Below are 19471 nucleotides of genomic sequence, written 5' to 3' on the forward strand. Positions count from 1 at the left end.
AGAAAAATGGATCTAGCTTCAACGGATCCTTGGATGGCTCGAAGTTCTTGAAGCAGAATCATGACACGAAAACAAGTTCAAGTAAGATCATCACTTGAAATAAGATTGTTATAGTTATAGAAATTGAACCAAAGTTTGAATATGATTATTACCTTGTATTAGAATGATAACCTACTGTAAGAAACATAGATTTCTTGAGGTTGGATGATCACCTTACAAGATTGGAAGTGAGCTAGGAAACTTGAAAGTATTCTTGATTTTATGTAACTAGAACTTGTAGAATTTATGAAGAACACTTAGAACTTGAAGATAGAACTTGAGAGAGATCAATTAGATGAAGAAAATTGAAGAATGAAAGTGTTTGTAGGTGTTTTTGGTCGTTGGTGTATGGATTAGATACAAAGGATATGTAATTTTGTTTTCATATAAATAAGTCATGAATGATTACTCATATTTTTATAATTTTATGAGATATTTCATGCTAGTTGCCAAATGATGGTTCTCACATGTGTTAGGTAACTCACATGGGCTGCTAAGAGCTGATCATTGGAGTGTATATACCAATAGTACATACATCTAAAAGCTGTGTATTGTACGAGTACGAATACGGGTGCATACGAGTAGAATTGTTGATGAAACTAAACGAGGATGTAATTGTAAGCATTTTTGTTAAGTAGAAGTATTTTGATAAGTGTCTTGAAGTCTTTCAAAAGTGTATGAATACATATTAAAACACTACATGTATATACATTTTAACTGAGTCGTTAAGTCATCGTTAGTCGTTACATGTAAGTGTTGATTTGAAACCTTTAAGTTAACGATCTTGTTAAATGTTGTTAACCCAATATTTATTATATCAAATGAGATGTTAAATTATTATATTATCATGATATCATGATGTATTAATATATCTTAATATGATATATATACATTAAATGTCGTTACAACGATAATCGTTACATATATGTCTCGTTTCAAAATCATTAAGTTAGTAGTCTTGTTTTTACATATGTAGTTCATTGTTAGTATACTTAATGATATGTTTACTTATCATAATATCATGTTAATTATATATACATCCATATATATGTCATCATATAGTTTTTACAAGTTTTAACGTTCGTGAATCGCCGGTCAACTTGGGTGTGATGCCCCGTACAAACCATCGTGTACGAATCATCAACAGCAGGATCATTACAAGGTTAAGTACTATATGCTGTAATTAAAGAAGTTGCATTCACTATAAAAAGGTGACGTCATAACCGACATCAAATGTTTTACATTTCAAAAGCATGCTTCACTAAGTAGAAGCAAATAATAAGTGTATGTAACCACAATGGTCGTTACAAGTCATAGTTCAAAAGTACGAATGTTTGAATGCAAAATAAAGTAGTTCATGCGATAACAACTCTAAGCAGCGGGTTCTACAGCACGACTAGTACACAGCGGAAGCTAACCTCAAGCACCTGAGAAAAACATGCTTAAAAACGTCAACACAAAGGTTGGTGAGCTATAGTTTAAGTATAATAGTATGTAAGGTTGGCCACGAGATTTCAGTGCTACAAAGAGTGTTTCAAAACAGTATGATAAAGTATATGTTAACCGTGGGCACTTGGTAACTAACTTAACGTTTATACCCCCTGAAAGTACACTTGGCAAGTGCGTATGTCTACGAAGTATTAAACACTCGTTAAATGCTAGCGCTACTAGCCCGAGTGGGGATGTCAAACCCTATGGATCCATATCTAAGATTCACATTCATGGTTCAAAAACCAATGATTAAACGTTACCGAGCTAAAGGGAATGTTTCTGCTGTTGTATAACCCACACATATATAAGTTTAAGTACTCGTGCCTAGTATGTAAAACATAAAATCTGCATGTATTCTCAGTTCCCAAAATAAGTTAAAGTAAAAAGGGAATGCTATAACTCACAATGATATGTAGCGGTAAAGTAGTAGTCGGGAAAGGTGTGCAAGTAAATGGTCCGAAGTCCTCAACCTAAGGCAAATAGTACTAAGTCAGTAAATCGTCTTAATAGGTTTAAAAGTATGTAAATAAGGTCTTAAGGGTCATCATCATTCATCATTAAACAAAAGGCGTAGAGTAGGTTTCGTTTATGAAAGTAGTTTAAAACAAAGTCTGACTTCAGTCAGTCACCACGGCCTCTACCCTTACTGAATTAAGGTGAGACCAGTGGCCATGGCTCCATCTATGAGTCTTTTAAGTGTGATAAAATTTACAGAAGCAAACTCATCTTGGTTTGACCGTGGCGACGGTCTAAGTGCGAGTAGGTCAGAAATTCCTGCACAACGTTAAAGGACATAGTAACGATCGGAGGGCCATAAATCCTAAACCGTAACTCGGATTAAGACGAGTCCTATATGAAAAGTTATATACTAGAAAAGTTATATCTAAAAATAAAGGTTAGAACAGCCCAGGTCTACCGGTCTTTTATAGAAACATCAGATCAGTAGCTTTTGGACAGAAACAGTGAGTTTAAAAGGATTCCGGTGGTCTTGGTGCTTGATGTTCATCATGGTTCTCATCCTTGATGCATATAGCTTCAAGTGTACAACTCATTGATGTATCTACATCATCTTAACCAAGTCTTGACCATCATAACCCTAGTGCAAGTCTAAGACATGAAGCACAACTCACTTAAGAGTTGCATGAAGTTTGATGAACCAAAGTTACATCAAAGTCTTAGGTTTGACACTTACATGAACTATAAACATGAAATTTAACTAACTAATCAAGATCATAAGTAGTAGAACATAGTTCTTAGTTTGATCTTGAAGATCCAAGACTCAAAAGTCTAGATCCAAAGTTATATTTAAAGAAAACTTATTTGTGTGTTCTTGAACTTTCAAAGTTAACTTAATTTGTTCAAGAGATATGAGATCAAGACTAACTTGTAGTACTTGACCATATACACTAACTACATGAAATTAAAGTGCATAAATTGAAGAAGTAAACTTAAATAAACAAGAAAAGGTTCATGGTTGTTCATACTTTAAAGATTCAAACCAAGGTTTGATCTTTAGAAAGTAAACTTTAAAGTTTACTTCATGAACTTCAAGTATGTCTTTCAACCATGAACTTTATAAACTTTGAACAAGTATTTAGTGGAGATCATAAACTAGAGAGTTTATGTCTTGTATGTTCTTGAAGATTCAAGATAAAAGGAGAATTAAACTAAGTTTGATTCTTGAAAACATGCAAGTAAATAAAGATAATAACAACTAGTAATCAACACAAGTAACAAAAGATTTAACAAACAAGGAATGATGATGATGAATGCCTTAAGATTTCGGTTTTACAAGAGAAAAAGGAAGGAGAAAACTCAAGTTACTTACAAAGATGTAAAGGAAAGATGAGAGAAAAAAGAAGAGAAAAGTTGCAAGTAATTTAGGTGTGTGAAAAATGAAATGGAACAAGTGAATGGAGTAATCAAAAAAAAGAAACCAAACACCTCTAAAGGCCTCCCTTGGCCGTCGGTTTGCAAAGAGGGAAGGGGGGAAGGGATTGCTCACTAGTCACTAGTATGTATTTGTCCTTTAAAGGTGGTTAATAAGAGAACTTGCATGGGGATTATGGTAACTAGATTCTTCATGTCTTCCAAACTAACTAGTTAAGGTTCAAGTAATACTTACAAGTGGAAGATTGGGCTAACTAAGTCCATTAATAATGTAGGGTGGGCTTGGAAGCCCAATATCAAGAGTCCACAACATCAAACAAAGCCCAAGTTCAATAAATCACAAGTTAAACCAATTAAAGCCCAAGTAACTAACTAATAGTCTTAGTTAATTAAAATGATTAATAAATTTAATCATGAATGTAAATAATATCTAAAAATATTATTCGTGAAAGTTCCGGGTGTCACAAAGACGTTTCGGGCCATTAAAGTCAAGTTCGGGCAATCATGGCAACATGTAAATGTAATAACGTACATTCGTTTAAACACGCGTATTAATAATAATAATTATTAATAAAATAACGTTGGAAATTCCAGGGTCGTTACATTACCCACCTGTTAAAGAAAATTTCGTCCCGAAATTTAAGCTGAGGTAGATGGAGGAGTCGGGAAAAGGTGAGGATACTTTCGCATCATTTGATCCTCTCGTTCCCAAGTAAACTCAGGTCCTCGTTTGGCATTCCATCGTACTCGTATAATCGGAATCTTGTTGCGTTTCAAAGTTTTGATCTCACGATCCATGATCTCAACAGGTTCCTCCACAAAGTGGAGTTTGTCATCAATTGTAATTTCTTCCAGTGGTATGATAAGTTCTGGTGCAGCAAGACACTTCTTCAAGTTTGACACGTGGAAGGTAGGATGAACTGAGCTCAATTGTGCTGGTAGATCCAAACGGTATGCAAAAGGTCCAACACGTTCCAAGATTTCAAAAGGACCAATGTATCGTGGGTTCAACTTTCCACGTTTTCCAAAACGGATCACACCTTTCCAAGGTGCAACCTTTAACATTACACGATCACCAATGTTGTATTCAAAGTCTTTACGTTTAAGATCGGCATAACTCTTTTGGCGATCACGGGCAGTCTTAAGTCTAGCTTGAATCTGAGCATTCTTCTCCGTCGTTTCATGGACTACCTCAGGTCCGGTGTTTTGCTTTTCGCCTACTTCGGCCCAACAAATAGGAGATCGGCACTTACGGCCATACAATGCTTCAAAAGGTGCAGCATTAATGCTAGAGTGATAACTGTTGTTGTACGAGAATTCGGCGAGTGGCAAATGTCTTTCCCAGGCCTTTATAAAATCAATGACACATGCACGCAGCATGTCCTCCAAGGTCTGAATCGTTCGTTCACTTTGCCCGTCAGTCTGAGGATGATAAGCAGTACTCATGTCAAGACGAGTTCCCATGGCTTCTTGCAAAGAACGCCAAAATCTAGAGGCAAAACGGGGATCGCGATCGGAGATGATCGATAAAGGTACACCGTGTCGTGATACAACCTCCTTGATGTATAGATGAGCAAGTCTTTCCATTGTATCAGTTTCCTTCATCGCTAGAAAGTGTGCAGATTTAGTAAGGCGATCAACAATAACCCAAATAGTATCGTATCCGCCCACCGTATTTGGCAGCTTGGTGATGAAGTCCATTGTTATCCTTTCCCACTTCCATTGTGGGATTTCTGGTTGTTGAAGTAAACCAGAAGGTCTCTGATGCTCGGCTTTAACCTTCGAGAAAGTCAAACACTTACCAACATAAGTCGCAACGTCCTTCTTAAGATTCGGCCACCAATAATGTTCTTTAAGGTCGTGGTACATCTTGCCCGCACCGGGGTGAATCGAATATCTCGATTTGTGTGCTTCATCAAGTATCAGGTTTCGTAGATCTCCATAATAAGGTACCCAAATTCTTCCGACATAACATCGGAGTCCAGATTCCCTAACCTCGAATCGAGAGACAAGTATGTTCAAATGTTCATGAGATATGTTCTCCTCCTTGAGAGCCTCATCTTGAGCTACTCTGACATGGCTGTTGAGGTTCGAATGGATGGTGATGTTCAGAGCCCTAACACGAAGAGGTGTCGTCCTCTCCTTTCGGCTTAAAGCGTCAGCTACAACATTGGCCTTGCCAGGGTGATAACGGAGTTCACAATCATAGTCGTTGAGCGTCTCGATCCATCGACGCTGTCTCATATTCAGTTGCTTCTGATCAAAGATGTGCTGGAGACTCTTGTGATCGGTGAAGATAGTGCTCTTAGTTCCATACAGATAATGTCTCCATAATTTGAGTGCAAAGACAACGGCTCCAAGTTCAAGATCATGTGTAGTGTAGTTCCGCTCGTGAATCTTCAAATGGCGGGAGGCATAGGAAATAACCTTTGATCGTTGCATCAGTACACAACCAAAACCACTCTTCGATGCATCACAATAAACAACAAAGTCGTCACTGCCCTGGGGAAGTGATAGGATAGGTGCGGAGGTTAACTTCTTCTTCAAAGTTTGGAATGCTGATTCGTGTGCAGGTTCCCAAGTGAACTTCTTGCCCTTGTGAGTCAGTGCGGTCAAAGGACGCGCAATCAGAGAAAATCCTTCGATGAATCTTTGGTAATAACCGGCGAGACCTAGGAATTGGCAAATATGCGTCGGAGTAGTGGGGGTCTCCCACTTTCTGATGGCTTCAATCTTGGCGGGATCAACTTTGATACCCTGGTCGCTCATAACATGACCCAGAAACTGTACTTCCTTCAACCAAAATTCACACTTAGAGAATTTGGCGTAAAGTTGTTCTTGTCTCAAGAGTTCAAGTACTAGTCGGAGGTGTTGCTCATGTTCTTCTTCGCTCTTAGAGTAGATGAGGATATCATCTATGAAGACGATAACAAACTTGTCCAAGTAAGGCTTGCAGACACGATTCATGAGATCCATGAACACGGCAGGTGCATTTGTCAAACCGAATGGCATCACGAGGAACTCATAATGACCATAAAGGGTTCTGAATGCAGTCTTCATCACGTCACTTTCCTTTACCCTCAACTGGTGATAGCCGGATCGCAAATCGATCTTTGAATAAACGCTCGATCCTTGTAGTTGATCAAAAAGATCGTCAATTCGTGGAAGAGGATACCGATTCTTGATTGTCAATTTGTTGAGTTCACGGTAGTCGATACACATACGGAAGGATCCATCCTTCTTCTTCACAAACAACACAGGTGCGCCCCAAGGCGAGAAACTTGGTTGGATAAACCCACGGTCTAACAGCTCTTGTAGTTGACTCTATAATTCTTGCATCTCGGAAGGTGCGAGTCTATAAGGTGCGCGAGCTACAGGTGCAGCTCCTGGCACTAAATCAATCTGAAACTCTACTGCTCCCTGCGGCGGCAATCCAGGAAATTCCTCTGGGAAGACATCGGAAAATTCGTTCACAATTCGAACGTCGTTCACGCTCTTCACCTCAGTTTCTACCGCTTTCACATGTGCTAGGACAGCAAAACGTCCCTTCTTCATAATCTTTTGCGCTTTCACGCAACTAATGAGGTTCAACTTCGAGGTACATCTCTCTCCATAGATAACCAGTGGTTCGCCATCTCCTTGTGGTATGCGAAGTGCTTTATCTCCACAGATAATATCGGCCTTTATCTTGCTCAACCAATCCATACCGACGATCACGTCAAAACTTCCCAGTTTGATAGGTATCAAGTCAATTTCGAAATCTGCACCAGCTATGTTGATAATAGCTCCACGACTAATATGGTCAACCTTTTCAAGTTTTCCATTGGCGACCTCGACAAGCATACTCTCTTTTAACGGGACTAATGACCAATTAATCTTATCGCAAAAATGTCTACATACATAACTTCTATCCGCACCAGTATCAAACAAGACAGAAGCTAAAAGATTGTTGATTGTGAATATACCTGTCACCAAGTCGGGGTTATCGCGTGCATCCCTTGCATTAACATTAAAAGCTCTACCTCGCGGTGGTCCTCTGTCTTTTCACTTGTTTGGGCACGCATTTCTGAAATGGCCCGTCTGTCCACATTCGTAGCACTTCTTTGGCCCATTGGTGTTCGGTTTCCCATTCAAAGTGGTGACCTTGCAGTCCTTTCCGATATGCCCAGCCCGTTGGCACTTCTCACAGACAATATTGCAATATCCAGTATAGTGATTGTAGCACCGCTTGCATTGTGGTAAGGTTCCTTTGTAGTTTGGGTTGGTGTTGGTGTTGTTGTTGGGATTAGGGTTTCCACCGTTGTTGTGCCTCTTGGCGGGGGTTTGATCGTAGTTTCTCCCCCTGTTGTTGTTGTTGTTGTTGTTGTTATTGTGGTTGTTGTCCCATTTCCTCTTTTCGCTACTACCGGCTTTAAACTTAGCATTCTCCGGCTCATCAATAAGAATCTGATTCATGAGAGTATGCACCATGCGCATTGTTTCGGGAACATTCGGTGGTTTGGATGAGGTGACATTTCCTTTGATGGACTTAGGGAGTCCCGAGAAGTATTTCTCCATGCGCTTGAATTCGGGGGTGACCATGGTCGGACACATCAGTGCTAACTCAAAAACCTACGATTGTAACTGTTAAGGTCGTTCCCTACGGCCTTCAACTGCATGAATTCAATTTCCATCTTCTGAATTTCGGTTCTCGGATAATACTCATCAATCATAGCCGCCTTGAATTCCTCCAATGGCGTAGCATACGCCTCATCGATACCTTTTGCTTGAGCTAACGTGTTCCACCACGTTAGCGCGCCGTCAGATAGTGTGCAAGATGCAAACTTGGTCTTATTATCCTCCGAATAGTTGCTAACTCAGAATACTGATTCAAGTTTCTCGAACCATCTGGTGAGACCAACTGGTCCCTCGGTGCCGCTGAAGTTATGCGGTTTGCAGCTCTGGAATTCCTTGTATGTACAGCCATTTCGAACGGGTGGAATAACCGGTGGTGGTGGCGGTGGAGCTTCGAGATTTCTTTCTGCTAGGGCTGCAGCGACCCGTTCGTTGATCATGTCCTCAATCTGGGCGGCGGTAGGTGTGGATCTTCCGTTAGCCATGATATTCTAAACAAAAATTTTGACCCAAGTCAAAATCCAGCATTCAATATAGTAATAATATAGTATATAGCAACCAACATGGAAACAAAACATCTCATGTTATTAAATAACGCATCTAGGTACAAATACCACAGAATCATCGTACAGTAATGTAAATAGAACATCGTGCAAGAATTTAATAACGCAAAGTTCCATTCATTAATAATAATAAGTTTCATACATCTGAATAAGTTCGTACAATACATATGAAATACATGAAACTATATCTAGATTATATCATGAAATCTAAATACAAAGTCCTAGTGAAGGCGGGTGAACTGCTCCTCGAGCCAACTTCTCCTCGAGCTTAGTGACTCGAGCTCGGAGAGTCTCAATCTCCCTCATCAGTTCCTCATTAGAGGGAGCTGGTGGGGCAGGCAGTGCAGGTGGGGGGGGGGGGGTGGTGCGGGTGGTGCGGGAGGTGCCGGTGGTGCTGATGTAGATGGTCCGGCTCCGGATGTAGATGGTACGTCCCTAGATGTAAGGGGTCCATATCTAAATCTAGGTGGTACGGTTCCAGGAATAGTCAATACGTAACGGGGAACCTTACGTATCTGTGGGTCGGCAGGGTATGGCACAACTCGTTTACGAGCAGTAACCCTACGATGATGGCCAAATGCGTCAGTAAAAGCACGACCTCCATTCACCCCTGGAATGACGGTGCCGTCGAAACGGTACCGCTTCTTCGGTGGGGTGGAGGGTGCCTGAATAGGTCTATCAGCAGGATCCTCATCATCGTTGGAGTCGTCTGATGATGAAGAATTGAGTCATCCGAATCGTGTGGTGGTGACACTGGTGGCTGAGCTGGTAATCCGAAGCGTCCGAAGGCAGGTAACATCTGTCTGTGTCTGCCTGGCGGAATCACGACTAAACGTCCGTCGGGAGTGCGTCGGCAAGGCGTGCGCATGTGGTTATGAAACGGCCCTTCCCCGAACTCCGGGGGGATCTCAATACCACCAATGCGGGGCTGTGACCTCGAGGGTTCGAGAGCAGACACTGGGGCAGGTGCACTAGTACCAGCTCCGGAAGTAGAAGCGCCGGGATCACTAGTGGGTGTCGGGGCCGGTGTATCGGCAGTAGCAGCAGCAGGTGTAGCAGTAGGTAGGGCGACGGGGTCCGAGTCTGTACTGCCCGAAATGCCAGCAGGTGGAACATCCGACATCTGAACAAGGAAAAATAAATTTTCCATGTCAGTATGTCATAAAGCAAGCAAATAATAGGCCAACAGTTTAAATCATGTATAACGGTAACTAGCATGGCAATAACAGTAATTCGTATGAAAGTAGCATGCAATCGAAAGCAAGTAGCATCATGCAGTAGTGATATCATGTAGTAGCATACGACATATAGCAGAAAAAGTAAGCAGTAGCATGCAGTAAATTCAGCGGAAACAAGTAAACTAGCAAGTTGTAGATTAGTCCTATTAGTGAATCCTACTCGGGTCGGTCTTAGACTCACTAATGCAACCTAATTCCCTACAACCAATGCTCTGATACCAAATGTGATGCCCCGTACAAAACCATCGTGTACGAATCATCAACAGCAGGATCATTACAAGGTTAAGTACTATATGCTGTAATTAAAGAAGTTGCATTCACGATAAAAAGGTGACGTCATAACCGACATCAAATGTTTTACATTTCAAAAGCATGCTTCACTAAGTAGAAGCAAATAATAAGTGTATGTGACCACAATGGTCGTTACAAGTCATAGTTCAAAAGTACGAATGTTTGAATGCAAAATAAAGTAGTTCATGCGATAACAACTCTAAGCAGCGGGTTCTACTGCACGACTAGTACACAGCGGAAGCTAACCTCAAGCACCTGAGAAAAACATGCTTAAAAACATCAACACAAAGGCTGGTGAGCTATAGTTTAAGTATAACAGTATGTAAGGTAGGCCACGAGATTTCAGTGCTACAAAGAGCGTTTCAAAACAGTATGATAAAGTATATGTTAACCGTGGGCACTTGGTAACTAACTTAACGTTTATACCCCCTGAAAGTACACTTGCCAAGTGCGTATGTCTACGAAGTATTAAACACTCGTTAAATGCTAGCGCTACTAGCCTGAGTGGGGATGTCAAACCCTATGGATCCATATCTAAGATTCGCGTTCATGGTTCAAAAACCAATGATTAAACGTTACCGAGCTAAAGGGAATGTTTCTGCCGTTGTATAACCCACACATATATAAGTTTAAGTACTCGTGCCTAGTATGTAAAACATAAAATCCGCATGTATTCTCAGTTCCCAAGATAAGTTAAAGTAAAAAGGGAATGCTATAACTCACAATGATATGTAGAGGTAAAGTAGTAGTCGGGAAAGGTGTGCAAGTAAATGGTCCGAAGTCCTAAACCTAAGGCAAATAGTACTAAGTCAGTAAATCATATTAATAGGTTTAAAAGTATGTAAATAAGGTCTTAAGGGTCATCATCATTCATCATTAAACAAAAGGTGTAAAGTAGGTTTCGTTTATGAAAGTAGTTTAAAACAAAGTCTGACTTCAGTCAGTCACCACGGCCTCTACCCTTACTGAATTAAGGTGAGACCAGTGGCCATGGCTCCTTCTATGAGTCTTTTAAGTATGGTAAAATTTACAGAAGCAAACTCGTCTTGGTTTGACCGTGGCGACGGTCTAAGTGCGAGTAGGTCAGAAATTCCTGCACAACGTTAAAGGACATAGTAACGATCGGAAGGCCATAAATCCTAAACAGTAACTCGGATTAAGACGAGTCCTATATGAAACGTTATCTAGTCGAAAAGTTCTATCTAAAAATCAAGGTTAGAACAGCCCAGGTCTACTGGTCTGTTACAGAAACATCAGATCAGTAGCTTTTGGACAGAAACAGTGAGTTTAAAAGGATTCCGGTGGTCTTGGTGCTTGATGTTCATCATGGTTCTCATCCTTGATGCATATAGCTTCAAGTGTACAACTCATTGATGTATCTACATCATCTTAACCAAGTCTTGACCATCATAACCCTAGTGCAAGTCTAACACATGAAGCACAACTCACTTAAGAGTTGCATGAAGTTTGATGAACCAAAGTTACATCAAAGTCTTAGGTTTGACACATACATGAACTATAAACTTGAAAGTTAACTAACTAATCAAGATCATAAGTAGTAGAACATAGTCCTTAGTTTGATCTTGAAGATCCAAGACTCAAAAGTCTAGATCCAAAGTTATATTTAAAGAAAACTTATTTGTGTGTTCTTGAACTTTCAAAGTTAACTTAATTTGTTCAAGAGATATGAGATCAAGACTAACTTGTAGTACTTGACCATATACACTAACTACATGAAATTAAAGTGCATAAATTGAAGAAGTAAACTTAAATAAACAAGAAAAGTTTCATGGTTGTTCATACTTTAAAGATTCAAACCAAGGTTTGATCTTTAGAAAGTAAACTTTAAAGTTTACTTCATGAACTTCAAGTATGTCTTTCAACCATGAACTTTATAAACTTTGAACAAGTATTTAGTGGAGATCATAAACTAGAGAGTTTATGTCTTGTATGTTCTTGAAGATTCAAGATAAAAGGAGAATTAAACTAAGAAGTTTGATTCTTGAAAACATGCAAGTAAATAAAGATAATAACAACTAGTAATCAACACAAGTAACAAAAGATTTAACAAACAAGGAATGATGATGATGAATGCCTTAAGATTTCAGTTTTACAAGAGAAAAAGGAAGGAGAAAACTCAAGTTACTTACAAAGATGTAAAGGAAAGATGAGAGAAAAAAGAAGAGAAAAGTTGCAAGTAATTTAGGTGTGTGAAAAATGAAATGGAACAAGTGAATGGAGTAATCAAAAAAAAGAAACCAAACACCTCTAGAGGCCTCCCTTGGCCGTCGGTTTGCAAAGAGGGAAGGGGGGAAGGGATTGCTCACTAGTCACTAGTATGTATTTGTCCTTTAAAGGTGGTTAATAAGAGAACTTGCATGGGGATTATGGTAACTAGATTCTTCATGTCTTCCAAACTAACTAGTTAAGGTTCAAGTAATACTTACAAGTGGAAGAGTGGGCTAACTAAGTCCATTAATAATATAGGGTGGGCTTGGAAGCCCAATATCAAGAGTCCACAACATCAAACAAAGCCCAAGTTCAATAAATCACAAGTTAAACCAATTAAAGCACAAGTAACTAACTAATAGTCTTAGTTAATTAAAATGATTAATAAATTTAATCATGAATGTAAATAATATCTAAAAATATTATTCGTGAAAGTTCCGGGTGTCACAAAGACGTTTCGGGCCATTAAAGTCAAGTTCGGGCAATCATGGCAACATGTAAATGTAATAACGTACATTCGTTTAAACACGCGTATTAATAATAATAATTATTAATAAAATAATGTTGGAAATTCCAGGGTCGTTACATTGGGTGGTCAATTGTCTATATGAAACCTATTTCAATTAATCAAGTCTTAACAAGTTTGATTGCTTAACATGTTGGAAACATTTAATCATGTAAATATCAATCTCAATTAATATATATAAACGTGGAAAAGTTCGGGTCACTACAGGTGTGGTCAGTTAGTAGAGCCGTAGACCGTATTCTCATCGGACTGCAAGATCTGTCACGAGCTATCACCACACATTATCTCGCCTTCAGAAAATCTCCAAAAGAAATCCCGGATCTTCTTCCAACTCTGGTCCGGCATTTTCTCAGAGCATATCCACCCAGACTCACATTCCCTCGAAACACTGATGATCATATCTATCAGAGGAAGATGTCCACTTATCAGTAGTAGGCATTGCTATGGTCGAGCCAATGACCTAAACAAAAGCGCTTCTCGGGAGGCAACCCGTGCAGTAAAGTAGATTAGAAGACAATAAAGTATGACAAATGTGCCGATCGATAAAGGACGTAACTTCCGAGTCTGCCGAAACAACCTAGTTTCAACCGACTATTTTCTTTTCATGCATCCTTGACCGTCCGTTGGGAAGTACTCGTTTCTCTTCACTCGTTATCATGCTTTAAATTTTCATGTATTAAAATTATGCCTCATCCTAGCTTATAGTGTGGGATCCTAATCCATGTACACTAGACAAATATTCCAAAAAATCTTTAACTAAAACTCCTAAGTGTGGGATACAGTAGGAACATTGGGGACAATGTTCGTCTAAGTATGGGATGACGGTATAACCTTTTTAATGCCATATCATAATAACCGTTACAAGGATTCCTCGTCTTTAAGCCAAATTTCAAATTTTTAAACAAAAGAAAGCCTTTCTGAATAAGTACTTTCGAAAACCTAAAACGATTGTAAATAAAAAGTAAGGCTTAATTAAGACGGAAATCTTGTTGGAACGAACCGATTCTCTAATAGAGCATTGCATGACTAGATATTATCGACCTAAATTGATTATGGTGAGGCACCTAAATAAGACCATATAAGCATTCATCTTTAATGCTTCACTGTTTTCCGTTGAGAGTGCCGATGTCTGTGCTAAGAATCAGAACTTACTTTAGATCTGCATTTCCAAGTAACAAAGTGTGATATAGGTATAGCCATAAGAGCTAGCCATTTGTCAAGAAACCCTACACCACCACTACTATTGTCATCCATATCTTCACCACCACCATCACAACCATAAAAACTCAGAAAATGATATTCCTCTCTGAAAAACCCAATGTTATGAACCTCTCAAGAATCATGGCAAAGGTCTTGCGAAAAGTTCCCGGCAAAAAGTTTCTTGAGATTTATGTATAAAAAAAATGTGTACTGTTCAAAGTTCTGAAAAAAGGAGTAGAACTTATAAGTCAAAAATGGAGAAACGCCGAAGAAAGAACTCGACCGAAAGAATGCCTGTGAGAACCATTCTGAAGAAAAAGTTCAAAGAACTCCGAAGTGCGCCTCAAAAATATTAATACTCCTACCTACCTTTTCCTTTCAAAAATCGAATAAAGTCTTTAAAAAGACTATTTTACCCTTGAAAAACACCTCAGAAAACAACTTCACCACCACTCCAAAATTCCTTTTCCACCCTTCCATTTTCATTGACAAACGACCTAGAAGATATGGCTATTTCCGCCTTCACATTAGTAACAAGGATTTGAGTCTTTATCAAGCCTATGACGATGGGTGCAACATGAATGGCTATGAGCGAATTCATTTCTTAGATCTATAGGGAACCCTAAACACTTGTGTGATTTGAGTGACCCGTGTGAGCTAGCCAAAGTCATGTAACCTCCCCGCATGCTTGCAGAGATAGTTTCAAAACCAACATAAAGGACTCACCTTATTTTCGCTCTTATAAATAAAAAGCAAACCTCTTAGGCAACTAGAACAGAAACCTCAAAAGAGTTTTTGAAGATAAAAACGAGAAGTTTGCTTGAGGACAAGCAAACTCTAAGTGTGGGATATTTGATATCGGCTAAAAAGTCACGTTTTTACTCCGATATTTAGTCCCAAAAATAATAAAGTTTCGAACTTTGTCAGCAGAATAATCATTTTTTCAGTTGATTTTGTAGGTGGAACTGTTACGAAGACGATGCAAAAAGAATCAAGTAAAACGGAGCTAAAACGAAGTTTCTAGAGCGAAAACGGTGAACGACAAGTTACGATCTCGGAAAAGAAGTTACGATCCAGCGAACATCACGCGAATGGCTAGCCAGTCCAGCTTGCCCAGCCCACTGAACGGCTTGCCACCCGGTCCAAGAACGAGGGTGGGCACCGCCTAAGCACACCGGGTCAACCACCAAACGGCTGCCCCGAACGCCTGCCCCGAAGGGCTGCCCCGAATGGCTGAGCCGAACGGGTTGCCACCCGTTTCCGTGCGTTTTTGTGCCTATTTAAAGGGCCATTTTTCATTCTATTTTCCACACACTTCAATTCACTACTTTCTCTATCTAGAGTCATACTTTCAAGGCCTTCTCCTCTCCGAGCGGGAAGTTAAGTACCCGGAGGCGAACGCCGAAGATCCAATTAGGAAGCGGTCTGGAGTCTGAAGTTGTCACTTTTGTATTTTCGGAACTCGATTAGTATATTGGTACTTCTATCCTTTATCTTTATATAATGTCTTTCATTATTATGATTTATGATATTATTACCATGCTTAGCGAGTAGTTATATTTAGTGTATGTTATGATGTAGTTAGTTACGATGCCGAAATAATATTATGATCTGTGTATGCTGTCGAGATGCTTTCCGATAATGTTTTAAACTTAATCGCTTTTACAACTAATAGAACGTAGTTATTGGCTCTGTTATTGGGAAGTCACAAACCTCGATTCAGAGTACACTATCTGTGTCAAGGTGTCACCCCTTGGTAATAGAATTATGTCGGATACAACGCAAGCTTGACCAAGGCACACCGGTTGTAGTAGGTCCACTTAAGCCTTGGATTCCGACAGAGGACCCTTTCGTAGTGAAACATCTGACTAGGCTCCCAGTACATTGTCGGTCCCAGACCATGCTAGTGAACTTGAAATAACAAGCTATAGATGAACTTGAAATAACAATTTTTACACTCAACGGTCAAAAGGTCAATTGATTCTTGAAGATGGCTTTTCTTTCAAGCTAGGATATACATCCTGATCACACCTAGAATATGCATTATTCCATGATTGTTGGTGTGAAACTGTTGGAATAATGACTGCCATTAGGAGATAAAGGCTTATCTTAAGCACAAATGAGGCAGACTGCTACTATTGAAATCTTCATGGAGTGATACCCTTCAAAGGAACTTTGGTAGTGTACTAAAGCATCACATCCAAGGAATTAGATTTCAATCTAGGTATACACTTTTTATCTAGGAACAATTTTGTGTAAACCCATGTTGACCCATACAATAACTTACCTGTTTGCAACCTTACTCAACCCCGCTCATTTAAAAAAAAAAGAAGAAGGTAAAACCGACCATCTGGCAGCCCCACACCATTCGGTCTCACGGTCAACATGTGGGAGGAAAATCGTGTAACACATGCTTAAAGGAACATGGGGCTGGGATTGAACCCATGACCATCAATTTATGCTACATGTCCCCCAATCACTAGGTTACCAAGGCGAGGACAACCCGCCCATGTTATACATACTTATGCATAGTTAGGATGTGTGTATAGTTCAAACACCCACAACTACAAATAATCATTTTTGACAATTTAAAATTAGAATTGGACATCATTAGGAAACTCTTATTCATTAGATAGTTCAAAAAAAATTACACTCCATAAATAATCAAGATTCATTTTTTTTTTGAACAGCGATTGAGATCACCCGAGGGGGACTTTAACCACCCGTTGCGATCATCTCCCGTTTCGACTATGCCGATGCAGCGATAAACCCCGCCCCCATCGCTGCCCGGGAGGAAATCTTGAAACCGATCCAAGGGCACGGCCAAGTAAAACCCCCCTCCCCTTTACCCCCAAACGATATGGGAAAGGTGCCATGGGTGGATACTTCATGGTAAGGATGAATTTGTGTTTTTATTATGTAGCCAACGGAGGTCGAACTCCTGACCTCCCCTAAAGGAGGCAGACCACCAACCGCTGGACCACATCACAATTTCAATAATCAAGATTCATAAGTTCTTGATATTTTGCAGCTTCAGTATATTGGGATGTCTAAAATAGCAATCTTGATTTTGTAAATCAATAAAACCTGACGCAATCGAAATCTTGAACCGAAGACGCTCAACATGCTCCATCATTGCACTTATGTTTCCTTTGATTCATCTGAATTAATACATAATGGAGACGATAGCCAATTATATGAGAATAAACTTAGAACAATTAGAGAGAAAACATACAGAAGACATATAGTTAACCTTCTTAACGTAAGTACATAGAATGTATGTCTAATAGAATAGCTTATGAAGAAAAAGGTCTTCAAATAGCAGACTTAGAGCGGTGGGAGTGGAGCTCGTCTCCTACCCCGTCCCTCACCTCGTTCCCAGTCTCCCCACTCCCCATCCTCGTTGCGATGTCCAGTCGGGGTCAAGTCAGTCGCAGGGGCGACGCGTTTGGGTTCGTGATATTAAAAAAAATAATAATAAAAAAAAAAATACATATAACGGCTATATAGTGTACCGTTGGGTTTTTTTGTTTTTTTTCTTCTTTTTAAATGCTATATATACACAACACATATACAAACACAAACACAAACACATATCATTTTACATCCATTTTACTCAACATATACTCCCACAATCAAATCCAAATTCTATCATCAAAATAAAAATATTTCTTTAAAAATGAGTAGTTCCGACGAAGAAAGTTTGGTTAACGCAATGAAAAGTATATTTGCTTATCAAAATAACATGGTAATACGTAGAGAGGTCGAGGAACAAAATGAGGCTCAAAGCTCAAGACGAAAACGTCGCTACTTTCGTCGTGATCGTGTAGAAGCGCACAATCGTTTGATGAACGATTATTTTATTCAAGATCCGAAGTATCCCCCTGAATATTTCAAACGACGTTATCGAATGTCACAAAGTCTTCTTGAAAAAATAATTGAAGGTATACTTTCTTACTCTACTCGTCCCGGTGCACCAAAGTGGTTTACTTATTTTCAACAACGTCCCGATGCACGTGGTGTTCTCGAAGTATCTACTATTTTAAAAGTCACTACTGCCATTCGTCAACTAGCATACGGGGATTCACCGGATCAATTTGACGAATATTTACAAATTTCAGAGAGAACATCACGTGAGTCTTTGCAAAATTTTACAATATGTATTATAGACTTGTATGGTAATGTATACATGAGAGAACCGACCGAGGACGATATACGTCGGTTGTATCAGAAACATGAAAAACTTCACGGCTTTCCTGGAATGCTTGGAAGCATTGATTGTATGCATTGGGCTTGGGAAAAATGTCCAAATGCATGAAAATGGCATTTCACCCGAGGCGATCACAGTTACCCGTCAATCATGTTGGAAGCCGTTGCATCGTATGACAATTGGATTTGGCATGCATACTTTGGAATGGCCGGTTCGAACAATGACTTGAATGTCCTTAATGCATCTCCATTGTTTGATAGTTTACTAACTGACACGGCTCCTCAAGTTCCATACGAGATTGGGGACGTTGATTTCGATCGAGGCTACTATCTTGTCGATGGGATTTACCCTTCGTGGGCTTCTTTAGTTAAGGGATTCTCAAGTGTTGTTGACGAAAAAAGGAAATACTTTACAAAGAAACAATCTGCAGCTTGTAAAGATGTTGAGAGGACATTTGAAATTTTGCAAGGCCGTTGGGGTATTTTAAGACAACCTTCTAGGGCATATAGCGTAAACAAAATCAAAAGAATCATGTATGGTTGCATCATATTGCACAACATGATAATTGAAGACAATGGTTTTAACATCGCTGAAAATAAATCTTACTACTTGCCTGTCAACAACCTACAAGGATCAACTTGGTAAGAAAGGTGTGATGTATATGCCGAGAAGACAAAAGAGTTGCGTGACAAAGACGAGCATGAGTATCTTCGATATACTCTAGTTTCGCATCTATGGCATAATCGCGATGACGAAATAGTTAACGAATTGTAACTTTTTAATCGCGATAACGTAATGTTTTTTGTTTTTTAATTTTTAGGAACCGTATGGTTTTTTATTATTAGGAAATGTAATGTTTAATTTTTATTTTAATGGAAGTTATTTCTATTTATGTTAATTTTTATAATTATATTCATTTATGTCATAATTAAAATCATAAAAATAATAATAAAAATATAAACTGACATGCCCAACTGACAGAGGTCACCACTTCCCACTTTTTTGACTCAGCAAGTCAGGCCTGACATGCCAAGTGACATCAGTCACCACTCCCAGTGCTCTTATAAATCATACCTTTTTATGTTTCTTTATCTGTAATCCCATTTGATCTTTACACCCCACTCCTTTCCAAATATTCTCGACTAAGTTGTAACTATTACCCGGGATGACTAAATCATAT

At 39.3% G+C, this 19471-nt stretch overlaps 2 protein-coding genes across 2 annotated transcripts; both read left to right on the forward strand.

Annotated features, from left to right (window-relative positions):
* The first annotated feature begins 17760 nt into the window (after positions 1–17760).
* On the forward strand, positions 17761–18399 carry LOC139900554 (uncharacterized). The gene has a single exon (XM_071883322.1). It carries the CDS (start codon positions 17761–17763, stop codon positions 18397–18399), a length of 639 nt encoding a protein of 212 aa, XP_071739423.1.
* Positions 18400–18441: 42 nt separating this feature from the next.
* LOC139900556 (uncharacterized) lies at positions 18442–18936 on the forward strand. The gene has a single exon (XM_071883323.1). The coding sequence runs from the start codon at positions 18442–18444 to the stop codon at positions 18934–18936; it is 495 nt and encodes a 164-aa protein (XP_071739424.1).
* The last annotated feature ends 535 nt before the right edge of the window (positions 18937–19471 follow it).

Source organism: Rutidosis leptorrhynchoides, chromosome 3, assembly GCF_046630445.1.
Source record: "Rutidosis leptorrhynchoides isolate AG116_Rl617_1_P2 chromosome 3, CSIRO_AGI_Rlap_v1, whole genome shotgun sequence".
Lineage (NCBI taxonomy): Eukaryota > Viridiplantae > Streptophyta > Magnoliopsida > Asterales > Asteraceae > Rutidosis > Rutidosis leptorrhynchoides.